The sequence below is a fragment of the Hemiscyllium ocellatum genome, chromosome X, assembly GCF_020745735.1.
Source record: "Hemiscyllium ocellatum isolate sHemOce1 chromosome X, sHemOce1.pat.X.cur, whole genome shotgun sequence".
Lineage (NCBI taxonomy): Eukaryota > Metazoa > Chordata > Chondrichthyes > Orectolobiformes > Hemiscylliidae > Hemiscyllium > Hemiscyllium ocellatum.
In genome coordinates this window covers 6,226,526-6,240,119 of record NC_083453.1, presented here as the reverse complement: position 1 = coordinate 6,240,119, position 13,594 = coordinate 6,226,526, and the positions used below count along the sequence as shown (strand labels likewise).

Genomic DNA, 13,594 nt, shown 5'->3' with positions numbered 1-13,594 from the left:
CCCCACACACACTCCCCCACACACACTCCCACACACACACACACACTCCCACACACACATTCCCACACACACACACACTCCCCCACACACACACATTCCCACACACACACACATTCCCACACACACACATTCCCCCACACACACATTCCCACACACACACACTCCCCCACACACACACATTCCCACACACACACACACTCCCCCACACACACACATTCCCACACACACACACATTCCCACACACACCCACACACACACATTCCCACACACACACACATTCCCACACACACCCACACACACACATTCCCACACACACACACATTCCCACACACACACACACTCCCCCACACACACACATTCCCACACACACACACATTCCCACACACACCCACACACACACATTCCCACACACACACACACACATTCCCACACACACACACTCCCACACACACACACACCCCCACACACACACACCCCCACACACACACACACATTCCCTCCCACACACACTCCCACACACACCCACACACACACTCACACACACTCACACCCCCACACACACACATTCCCACACACACAGAAACTCTTACACACACACACACTCCAACACACACACTCCCCCACACATAGTAACTCTTACACACACACACACACTCCCACACACACACACACACTCCCACACACACACACTCCCACACACAGAAACTCTTACACACTCACACACACACATTCCCATACACACAGATACTCTTACACACACACACACTCTCACACACACACATGCACACAGAGCCCTACACACATACACGCACTCTCCCTCACACACACACACCCTCTGTCACTATTTCTTCACTCATCGACTGCCCAGGACACAGTGCAGAAAGGAGACACAGGGAGACAGGGAGGGAGGGAGAATGGGATGGACAGAGGGGGAGAAAGGGAGAGGAAGGGAAAGGGGAGAGGGAGAGAAAGGGGAGGGAGGGAGAATGGGGTGGATGGAGACAGACAGGGAGGGGGCAGACAGACAGGGAGGGGGGTGAGTTTGGTGAGAGTGAAAAGTCCTGGAGAATGCTGTGGGCAGTGAGTTGTCACACTGACTGGCACAGTGCTGGGAGGCAGTGCCAGCTCCCCGAGCCTGGCTCTTTGTGGAAAGCATGTGGGGTACCCAGGGGGGAGGGGGGACTGGGTGGTGTGGGGTACATGGGAGGGGGGGTGGGACTGGGTGGTGTGGGGAACAGGGATGCCATGAACAGCCACACGGGCTCTGTGGTGCCAGCCTGTGCGGATATATCAAAAACAAAAAAGCAGAGGGGAGGTATGGAAATGGTGGCGGCACGGTGGCACAGTGGTTAGCACTGCTGCCTCACAGCGCCAGGGACCCGGGTTCAATTCCCGCCTCAGGTGACTGACTGTGTGGAGTTTGCACGTTCTCCCCGTGTCTGTGTGGGTTTCCTCCGGGTGCTCCGGTTTCCTCCCACAGTCCAAAGATGTGCGGGTCAGGTGAATTGGCCATGCTAAATTGCCCGTAGTGTTAGGTAAGGGGTAAATGTAGGGGTCTGGGTGGGTTGTGGGTCGGTGTGGGCTTGTTGGGCCGAAGGGCCTGTTTCCACACTGTAAGTAATCTTAATCTAATCAATAGTGAGCAATCTCTGGGAGGGCTGTCCGTTTCAGAGAGAGAGGGGACCAGTGTGAACATGGCTCTTCCTTACCTTCAGCTGCAGAGGGTTGAGGGAGCTGCTGACAGTACAGTTCAGGACAGGCCCCACTGTTTTATAATCGGTGAGATAGAGCAGGCGCTCTTTCTGATAACGCACTGGACAGGTCACATGCAGGATGGAGTAACTGATGGAGCTGGGACCATTGTTGGAAACCTGCCGACAAACAGACATCAACGCACAGCCGAAGCAATGGCTCACATCAACACCAAACCCCCCATCCCGGGTTAGAGACTGGCCCAGCTCCCTCTACACTGTCCCCCATCACACACTCCCAGGACAGGGACAGCACGGGGTTAGATACAGAGTAAAGATCCCTCTACACTGTATCTAACCCTGTGCTCTCCCTGTCCCTGGGAGTGTGTGATGTGGGACAGAGTAAAGCTCCCTCTACACTGTCCCCATCAAACACTCCCATGATAGGGACAGCACGGGGTTAGATACAGAGTAAAGCTCCCTCTACACTGTCCCCCATCAAATGCTCCCAGGACAGCGACAGCACAGGGTTAGATACAGAGTAAAGCTCCCTCTACACTGTCCCCATCAAACACTCCCAGGACAGGGACAGCACGGGGTTAGTTAGATACAGAGTAAAGCTCCCTCTACACTGTCCCCCCCATCAAACACTCCCAGGACAGGGACAGCACGGGGTTAGATACAGAGTAAAGCTCCCTCTACACTGTCCCCCCCATCAAACACTCCCAGGGACAGGGACAGCACGGGGTTAGATACAGAGTAAAGCTCCCTGTTCCATTGTCTGTGTGGTCCCTGTGTTTCACCATGTGAATTTCCTGCTGCCCATGGAGGCAGAGGCTGGTGACTGAGGAGCTCAGTGGTCATGTTGGCATGAGGAGCAGTGCCCTCCTGGGGCACCCTACTCAATGGCACCTCAAGGAGCCTCGCTGGTCCTGAAGCCTGGCTAACTGGGGTCAGACTGGAGTGTGTCCATCACCTCGCAGACAGCAGGAACTCTGAACCTGAACGCCTCCTGGCACGGCCCGCCAAGGCGCACCAAGGTCCTTCACCTGACTCCCTGGCAGCGCAGTGCCTGGCCGAACCCAAGGTTGGTGACGATACAAACCTCAAAGACGTATTTGAGTGGCGGCCCCACATCCTCTTCAGTGATTGGCTCTTTTCCGGGCTTCTGGCTGCTCGTGGCGAAGAGGATCTCCTTCGGGATGGGGGCACTGCTCAGAACCAGAGAGAACCAGCTGTCACACCCGTGGTGCCAAGCCAAGCCTGCAGTCATGGGCCAGTGAGAAAAGTGGGAAGGGGGCACACAGGGCATTTGGAGGATACACGAGGGGCATTGAGTGGGCACAAGGGGGATCGAGAGGCATCAAGAGAGGGCATGGGAGGCATTGAGAGGGCAAGAGGGGCATTGGGAGGGCATCACCATTGGTAAAAGAAGATGAAGCGTTACCTCATACCCGCTGGTGATTCCAGGCCCTGAGGGAGCTCCCTGGGTATCGTGGCCTGTCGCATGGACTCAGTGAACGGGGTCAGGTGGGGTCAGTGGGTGGTGAGTGATGTGAGGCAATGACCTTTGACCTGGCCTGTCGCCTCGCTTCCCCCTTCAGCCCTCAAGGTCATACATTCTCCGTGTTGGACAGGCCTTTGGCCTAGGCCCGAACGGTCTCACAGGGTGAGGGGAGTTAGGGGGCAGGGGGAGGGACTGGGACGGTGAGGGGACTGAAAGCTATGTGTACTCCCCCAGGCCCCAGCCCCCTCCCACAGGCCTGGACAGGCCTTGTCTGAAATCTAACCCATAGACATCCCCCCGCTCCCGACAAAGAGCAGCGTCTCACCCTCGGGTGCTGATGTGTGCCTCCACCTCCACCTTGAGCTTGTAGGGCACCATGTTGCTTCTCGAATTGTTGAGGTTTTTACTGCAGACAAACACAGGGAAGATAACGATGGATCCCAGAGGCAGCTCTGCCCACAGCTCGTGGGCACCTAACAGCTTGGTCTGCTGGTCAGCCCAGCAATCCCTCAGAGACTCTGGGGTGCTGACCAAGGGCACCATTCACCTCGCACCATGGCACTGCCCACTTGTCCTGCCCCAGGGCAACTGGCTGAGGCAACTCAGGTTGGCTGCAAGCGGGCATCGGTGAACCAAGCCCACATCGGTGAACCAAGCCCACATCTGGTGCAGGGCTTTTGGCGGTGCCCCTTAACTGAAATGATGCTGGGCAATGGGGTGGCAGCCACCCAGTGATGTGCACATAGGTTGGGGAGAGGATCGATGGACCCTCTTGCCCAGATGTCATGGTGGGACTCAGAATCATTCAGCACGGAAACAGACCTTTCGGTCCAATCCGTCCATGCCGACCAGATATCCCAACCCAATCTAGTCCCACCTGCCAGCACCCGACCCATATCCCTCCAAACCCTTCCTATTCATATACCCATCCAAATGCCTCTTAAATGTTGCAATTGTACCAGCCTCCACCACATCCTCTGGCAGCTCATTCCATACACGTACCACGTGAAAAAGTTGCCCCTCAGGTCCTTTTTATATCTTTCCCCTCTCACCTTAAACCCGACCCCAGGGAAAAGACTTTGTCTATTTATCCTATCCATGCCCCTCATAACTTTATAAACCTCTATAAGGTCATCCCTCATCCTCCAACGCTCCAGGGAAAACAGCCCCAGCCTGTTCAGCCTCTCCCTGTAGCTCAAACCCTCCAACCCTGGCAACATCCTTGTAAATCTTTTCTGAACCCTTTCAAGTTTCACAACATCTTTCCGATAGGAAGGAGACCAGAATTGCACACAATACTCCAACAGTGGCCTAACTAATGTCCTGTACAGCTGCAACATGACCTCCCAACTCCTGTACTCAATACTCTGACCAACAAAGGAAAGCATACCAAACACCTTCTTCACTATCCTATCTTCCTGTGACTCCACTTTCCAGGAGCTATGAACCTGCACTTCAAGGTCTCTTTGTTCAGCAACACTCCTCAGGACCTTACCATTAAGTGTATAAATCCTGCTAAGATTTGCTTTCCCAAAATGCAGCACCTCACATTTATCTGAATTAAACTCCATCTGCCACTTCTCAGCCCATTGGCCCATCTGGTCCAGATCCTGTTGTAATCTGAGGTAACCTTCTTCGCTGTCCACTACACCTCCAATTTTGGTGTCATCTGCAAACTTACTAACTATACCTCTTTGTCATTTACATAAATGATTTGGATGTGAGCAAAAAAGTAGTGGGCCCAGCACCGATCCTTGTGGCACTCCACTGGTCACAGGCCTCCAGTCTGAAAAACAACCCTCCACCACCACCCTCTGTCTTCTACCTTTGAGCCAGTTCTGTATCCAAATGGCTAGTTCTCCCTGTATTCCATGAGATCTAACCTTGCTAACCAGTCTGCCATGGGGAACCTTGTCGAATCGAACCCAGATCCCCAGAAAAACCACCTTTCTTGAGTGTTTCAACCGTAAGACCCGTCAACGTGTCGACCGCGGAGTGTCCGTACCTGCGAATCTGCAGCTCAAACTCGATAGATTTCTTGTCACCGTGCAGATGATGGACGGTGAAACGGAGACCCCCGGAGACCTGTATACAACAGGAGCAGAGTCAACAGGAGCAGGGACAACAGGAGCAGGGACAACAGGAACAGGGACAACAGGAACAGGGACAACAGGAGCAGGGACAACAGGAGCAGGGACAACAGGAGCAGGGACAACAGGAACAGGGACAACAGGAACAGGGACAACAGGAACAGGGACAACAGGAGCAGGGACAACAGGAACAGGGACAACAGGAGCAGGGACAACAGGAGCAGGGACAACAGGAACAGGGACAACAGGAGCAGGGACAACAGGAACAGGGACAACAGGAGCAGGGACAACAGGAACAGGGACAACAGGAGCAGGGACAACAGGAGCAGAGACAACAGGAACAGAGACAACAGGAACAGGGACAACAGGAACAGGGACAACAGGAACAGGGACAACAGGAGCAGAGACAACAGGAACAGGGACAACAGGAACAGAGACAACAGGAGCAGAGACAACAGGAACAGAGACAACAGGAACAGGGACAACAGGAACAGGGACAACAGGAGCAGAGTCAACAGGAGCAGGGACAACAGGAGCAGGGACAACAGGAACAGGGACAACAGGAACAGAGACAACAGGAGCAGGGACAACAGGAACAGAGACAACAGGAGCAGGGACAACAGGAACAGGGACACCAGGAGCAGAGACAACAGGAGCAGGGACAACAGGAGCAGGGACAACGGGAACAGGGACAACAGGAGCAGGGACAACAGGAGCAGGGACAACAGGAACAGGGACAACAGGAACAGAGACAACAGGAACAGAGACAACAGGAGCAGGGACAACAGGAGCAGGGACAACAGGAGCAGAGTCAACAGGAGCAGGGACAACAGGAGCAGGGACAACAGGAGCAGAGACAACAGGAACAGAGACAACAGGAGCAGGGACAACAGGAGCAGGGACAACAGGAACAGAGACAACAGGAGCAGGGACAACAGGAACAGAGACAACAGGAGCAGGGACAACAGGAGCAGGGACAACAGGAACAGGGACAACAGGAACAGAGACAACAGGAGCAGGGACAACAGGAGCAGGGACAACAGGAACAGAGACAACAGGAGCAGGGACAACAGGAGCAGGGACAACAGGAACAGAGACAACAGGAGCAGGGACAACAGGAACAGAGACAACAGGAGCAGGGACAACAGGAGCAGGGACAACAGGAACAGGGACAACAGGAGCAGGGACAACAGGAACAGGGACAACAGGAGCAGAGACAACAGGAGCAGGGACAACAGGAACAGAGACAACAGGAGCAGGGACAACAGGAGCAGGGACAACAGGAACAGGGACAACAGGAACAGAGACAACAGGAACAGAGACAACAGGAGCAGGGACAACAGGAGCAGGGACAACAGGAGCAGGGACAACAGGAACAGGGTCAACAGGAACAGGGACAACAGGAGCAGGGTCAACAGGAACAGGGTCAACAGGAACAGGGACAACAGGAGCAGGGACAACAGGAGCAGGGTCAACAGGAACAGGGACAACAGGAGCAGGGACAACAGGAGCAGGGACAACAGGAGCAGAGACAACAGGAGCAGGGACAACAGGAACAGGGACAACAGGAGCAGGGACAACAGGAGCAGAGACAACAGGAGCAGGGACAACAGGAGCAGGGTCAACAGGAACAGGGACAACAGGAGCAGGGACAACAGGAGCAGGGACAACAGGAGCAGAGACAACAGGAGCAGGGACAACAGGAGCAGGGACAACAGGAGCAGGGACAACAGGAACAGAGACAACAGGAACAGGGACAACAGGAACAGGGACAACAGGAGCAGGGACAACAGGAGCAGGGTCAACAGGAACAGGGACAACAGGAACAGGGACAACAGGAGCAGGGACAACAGGAGCAGAGACAACAGGAGCAGAGACAACAGGAGCAGGGACAACAGGAACAGGGACAAAAAGGAGCAGGGACAACAGGAACAGGGACAACAGGAGCAGGGACAACAGGAGCAGAGACAACAGGAGCAGAGACAACAGGAGCAGGGACAACAGGAACAGGGACAACAGGAGCAGGGACAACAGGAACAGGGACAACAGGAACAGGGACAACAGGAGCAGGGACTAGAGGAACAGGGACAACAGGAGCAGGGACAACAGGAACAGGGACAACAGGAGCAGGGACAACAGGAACAGGGACAACAGGAACAGGGACAACAGGAGCAGGGACAACAGGAGCAGAGACAACAGGAGCAGGGACAACAGGAACAGGGACAACAGGAGCAGGGACAACAGGAACAGAGACAACAGGAACAGGGACAACAGGAGCAGGGACAACAGGAACAGGGACAACAGGAACAGAGACAACAGGAACAGGGACAACAGGAGCAGAGACAACAGGAGCAGGGACAACAGGAACAGGGACAACAGGAGCAGGGACAACAGGAACAGGGACAACAGGAACAGGGACAACAGGAGCAGGGACAACAGGAACAGGGACAACAGGAGCAGGGACAACAGGAGCAGGGACAACAGGAACAGGGACAACAGGAGCAGGGACAACAGGAGCAGGGACAACAGGAGAAGGGTCAACAGGAACAGGGACAACAGGAGCAGGGACAACAGGAGCAGGGACAACAGGAACAGGGACAACAGGAACAGGGACAACAGGAGCAGAGACAACAGGAACAGAGACAACAGGAACAGGGACAACAGGAGCAGGGACAACAGGAACAGGGACAACAGGAACAGGGACAACAGGAGCAGAGTCAACAGGAGCAGGGACAACAGGAGCAGGGTCAACAGGAACAGGGACAACAGGAGCAGGGACAACAGGAACAGGGACAACAGGAGCAGGGACAACAGGAGCAGGGACAACAGGAGCAGGGACAACAGGAACAGGGACAACAGGAGCAGGGACAACAGGAGCAGAGACAACAGGAGCAGGGACAACAGGAACAGGGACAACAGGAACAGGGTCAACAGGAACAGGGACAACAGGAGCAGGGACAACAGGAACAGGGACAACAGGAACAGAGACAACAGGAGCAGGGACAACAGGAACAGGGACAACAGGAACAGGGACAACAGGAGCAGAGACAACAGGAACAGGGACAACAGGAACAGAGACAACAGGAGCAGGGACAACAGGAACAGGGACAACAGGAGAAGGGACAACAGGAGCAGGGACAACAGGAACAGAGACAACAGGAGCAGGGACAACAGGAACAGGGACAACAGGAACAGGGACAACAGGAGCAGGGACAACAGGAACAGGGACAACAGGAGCAGGGACAACAGGAACAGGGACAACAGGAACAGGGACAACAGGAACAGAGACAACAGAAACAGAGACAACAGGAGCAGGGACAACAGGAGCAGGGACAACAGGAGCAGGGACAACAGGAACAGGGTCAACAGGAACAGGGACAACAGGAGCAGGGTCAACAGGAACAGGGTCAACAGGAACAGGGACAACAGGAACAGGGACAACAGGAACAGGGACAACAGGAGCAGGGACAACAGGAGCAGGGACAACAGGAACAGGGACAACAGGAGCAGGGACAACAGGAACAGGGACAACAGGAGCAGGGACAACAGGAGCAGGGACAACAGGAGCAGGGACAACAGGAACAGGGACAACAGGAGCAGGGACAACAGGAGCAGAGACAACAGGAACAGAGACAACAGGAGCAGAGACAACAGGAGCAGGGACAACAGGAACAGGGACAACAGGAACAGGGACAACAGGAGCAGGGACTAGAGGAACAGGGACAACAGGAACAGGGACAACAGGAGCAGGGACAACAGGAGCAGGGACAACAGGAGCAGAGACAACAGGAGCAGAGACAACAGGAGCAGGGACAACAGGAGCAGAGACAACAGGAGCAGGGACAACAGGAACAGGGACAACAGGAGCAGGGACAACAGGAACAGGGACAACAGGAGCAGGGACAACAGGAGCAGGGACAACAGGAACAGGGACAACAGGAACAGGGTCAACAGGAACAGGGACAACAGGAGCAGGGACAACAGGAGCAGGGACAACAGGAACAGGGACAACAGGAACAGGGACAACAGGAGCAGGGACAACAGGAACAGGGACAACAGGAGCAGAGACAACAGGAACAGAGACAACAGGAACAGGGACAACAGGAGCAGGGACAACAGGAACAGGGACAACAGGAGCAGGGACAACAGGAACAGAGACAACAGGAACAGAGACAACAGGAACAGGGACAACAGGAGCAGGGACAACAGGAACAGGGACAACAGGAGCAGGGACAACAGGAGCAGGGACAACAGGAGCAGGGACTAGAGGAACAGGGACAACAGGAGCAGGGACAACAGGAGCAGGGACAACAGGAACAGGGACAACAGGAGCAGGGACAACAGGAGCAGGGACAACAGGAACAGGGACAACAGGAACAGGGACAACAGGAACAGAGACAACAGGAGCAGAGACAACAGGAGCAGAGACAACAGGAGCAGGGACAACAGGAACAGGGACAACAGGAGCAGGGACAACAGGAACAGGGACAACAGGAACAGGGACAACAGGAGCAGGGACTAGAGGAACAGGGACAACAGGAGCAGGGACAACAGGAACAGGGACAACAGGAACAGGGACAACAGGAGCAGGGACAACAGGAGCAGAGACAACAGGAGCAGGGACAACAGGAGCAGGGACAACAGGAACAGGGACAACAGGAGCAGGGACAACAGGAACAGAGACAACAGGAACAGAGACAACAGGAACAGGGACAACAGGAGCAGGGACAACAGGAACAGGGACAACAGGAACAGGGACAACAGGAGCAGAGACAACAGGAGCAGGGACAACAGGAACAGGGACAACAGGAACAGGGACAACAGGAACAGAGACAACAGGAGCAGAGACAACAGGAGCAGGGACAACAGGAACAGGGACAACAGGAGCAGGGTCAACAGGAGCAGGGACAACAGGAACAGAGACAACAGGAACAGGGACAACAGGAACAGGGACAACAGGAGCAGAGACAACAGGAACAGAGACAACAGGAACAGGGACAACAGGAGCAGGGACAACAGGAACAGGGACAACAGGAGCAGGGACAACAGGAGCAGAGTCAACAGGAACAGGGACAACAGGAGCAGGGACAACAGGAGCAGGGACAACAGGAACAGGGACAACAGGAACAGGGACAACAGGAGCAGAGACAACAGGAGCAGGGACAACAGGAGCAGGGACAACAGGAGCAGGGACAACAGGAACAGGGACAACAGGAGCAGGGACAACAGGAGCAGGGTCAACAGGAACAGAGACAACAGGAACAGGGACAACAGGAACAGGGACAACAGGAGCAGGGACAACAGGAACAGGGACAACAGGAACAGGGACAACAGGAGCAGGGACAACAGGAGCAGAGACAACAGGAGCAGGGACAACAGGAGCAGAGACAACAGGAACAGGGACAACAGGAACAGGGACAACAGGAGCAGGGACAACAGGAACAGGGACAACAGGAGCAGAGTCAACAGGAGCAGGGACAACAGGAGCAGGGACAACAGGAACAGGGACAACAGGAGCAGAGACAACAGGAACAGGGACAACAGGAACAGAGACAACAGGAACAGGGACAACAGGAGCAGGGACAACAGGAACAGGGACAACAGGAGCAGGGTCAACAGGAGCAGAGACAACAGGAGCAGAGACAACAGGAGCAGGGACAACAGGAGCAGAGACAACAGGAACAGGGACAACAGGAACAGGGACAACAGGAGCAGGGACAACAGGAACAGGGACAACAGGAACAGGGACAACAGGAGCAGGGACAACAGGAACAGGGACAACAGGAGCAGGGTCAACAGGAACAGGGACAACTGGAACAGGGACAACAGGAACAGGGACAACAGGAGCAGGGACAACAGGAACAGGGACAACAGGAACAGGGACAACAGGAGCAGAGACAACAGGAGCAGGGACAACAGGAGCAGGGACAACAGGAGCAGGGACAACAGGAACAGGGACAACAGGAGCAGGGACAACAGGAACAGGGACAACAGGAACAGGGACAACAGGAGCAGAGACAACAGGAACAGGGACAACAGGAACAGGGACAACAGGAACAGGGACAACAGGAGCAGAGACAACAGGAACAGGGACAACAGGAACAGGGACAACAGGAGCAGGGTCAACAGGAGCAGGGACAACAGGAGCAGGGACAACAGGAACAGGGACAACAGGAGCAGGGACAACAGGAGCAGGGACAACAGGAACAGGGACAACAGGAGCAGGGACAACAGGAGCAGGGACAACAGGAACAGGGACAACAGGAGCAGGGACAACAGGAGCAGGGACAACAGGAACAGGGTCAACAGGAGCAGAGACAACAGGAGCAGAGACAACAGGAGCAGGGACAACAGGAGCAGAGACAACAGGAACAGGGACAACAGGAGCAGGGACAACAGGAACAGGGACAACAGGAACAGGGACAACAGGAACAGGGACAACAGGAGCAGGGACAACAGGAGCAGGGTCAACAGGAACAGGGACAACAGGAACAGGGACAACAGGAGCAGGGACAACAGGAGCAGGGACAACAGGAACAGGGTCAACAGGAGCAGGGACAACAGAAACAGGGACAACAGGAACAGGGACAACAGGAGCAGAGACAACAGGAACAGGGACAACAGGAGCAGGGACAACAGGAGCAGGGACAACAGGAACAGGGACAACAGGAACAGGGACAACAGGAGCAGGGACAACAGGAGCAGAGACAACAGGAACAGGGACAACAGGAACAGGGACAACAGGAGCAGGGTCAACAGGAGCAGGGACAACAGGAGCAGGGACAACAGGAACAGGGACAACAGGAGCAGGGACAACAGGAACAGGGACAACAGGAGCAGGGACAACAGGAGCAGGGACAACAGGAGCAGAGACAACAGGAACAGGGACAACAGGAACAGAGACAACAGGAGCAGGGACAACAGGAACAGGGACAACAGGAGCAGAGACAACAGGAACAGGGACAACAGGAGCAGGGACAACAGGAGCAGGGACAACAGGAGCAGGGACAACAGGAACAGAGACAACAGGAGCAGGGACAACAGGAGCAGGGACAACAGGAACAGGGACAACAGGAGCAGGGACAACAGGAACAGGGACAACAGGAACAGAGACAACAGGAACAGGGACAACAGGAGCAGGGACAACAGGAGCAGGGACAACAGGAACAGGGACAACAGGAACAGAGACAACAGGAACAGGGACAACAGGAACAGGGCCAACAGGAGCAGGGTCAACAGGAACAGGGACAACAGGAACAGGGACAACAGGAACAGGGACAACAGGAGCAGGGACAACAGGAGCAGGGACAACAGGAACAGGGACAACAGGAGCAGGGACAACAGGAACAGCGACAACAGGAGCAGGGACAACAGGAACAGGGACAGCAGAGACAACAGGAGCAGGGACAACAGGAGCAGGGACAACAGGAGCAGAGACAACAGGAGCAGGGACAACAGGAGCAGGGACAACAGGAGCAGAGACAACAGGAACAGAGACAACAGGAGCAGGGACAACAGGAGCAGGGACAACAGGAACAGGGACAACAGGAGCAGGGACAACAGGAGCAGAGACAACAGGAGCAGGGTCAACAGGAGCAGGGACAACAGGAACAGGGACAACAGGAGCAGGGACAACAGGAACAGGGACAACAGGAACAGGGACAACAGGAGCAGGGACAACAGGAACAGGGACAACAGGAGCAGGGACAACAGGAGCAGAGACAACAGGAGCAGAGACAACAGGAACAGGGTCAACAGGAGCAGGGACAACAGGAGCAGGGACAACAGGAGCAGGGACAACAGGAACAGGGACAACAGGAACAGGGACAACAGGAGCAGGGACAACAGGAGAAGGGACAACAGGAGCAGGGACAACAGGAGCAGGGACAACAGGAACAGGGACAACAGGAGCAGAGACAACAGGAGCAGGGACAACAGGAGCAGGGACAACAGGAGCAGGGACAACAGGAACAGGGACAACAGGAACAGGGACAACAGGAGCAGGGACAACAGGAACAGGGACAACAGGAGCAGGGTCAACAGGAGCAGAGACAACAGGAGCAGGGACAACAGGAACAGGGACAACAGGAACAGGGACAACAGGAACAGGGACAACAGGAGCAGGGACAACAGGAACAGGGACAACAGGAGCAGGGACAACAGGAGCAGGGACAACAGGAACAGGGACAACAGGAGCAGGGACAACAGGAGCCGGGTCAACAGGAGCAGGGTCAACAGGAGCAGGGACAACAGGAGCAGGGTCAACAGGAACAGAGACAACAGGAGCAGGGACAACAGGAGCAGGG

General features: G+C 55.2%; 1 protein-coding gene across 1 annotated transcript in view; it reads right to left on the bottom strand.

The window, feature by feature from the left end:
* LOC132805742 (integrin alpha-5-like) overlaps window positions 1-13,594 on the bottom strand; it is a 101,684-nt gene that overhangs the window by 17,377 nt on the left and 70,713 nt on the right. Inside the window, exons 22-25 of the mRNA XM_060820968.1 lie at window positions 5,204-5,283; window positions 3,524-3,604; window positions 2,797-2,902; window positions 1,710-1,871 (exon numbers count right to left, since the gene is read on the bottom strand). Of these exons, the coding sequence (XP_060676951.1) occupies window positions 1,710-1,871; window positions 2,797-2,902; window positions 3,524-3,604; window positions 5,204-5,283 (429 nt within the window). The remainder of the gene's footprint in view (window positions 1-1,709; window positions 1,872-2,796; window positions 2,903-3,523; window positions 3,605-5,203; window positions 5,284-13,594) is intronic.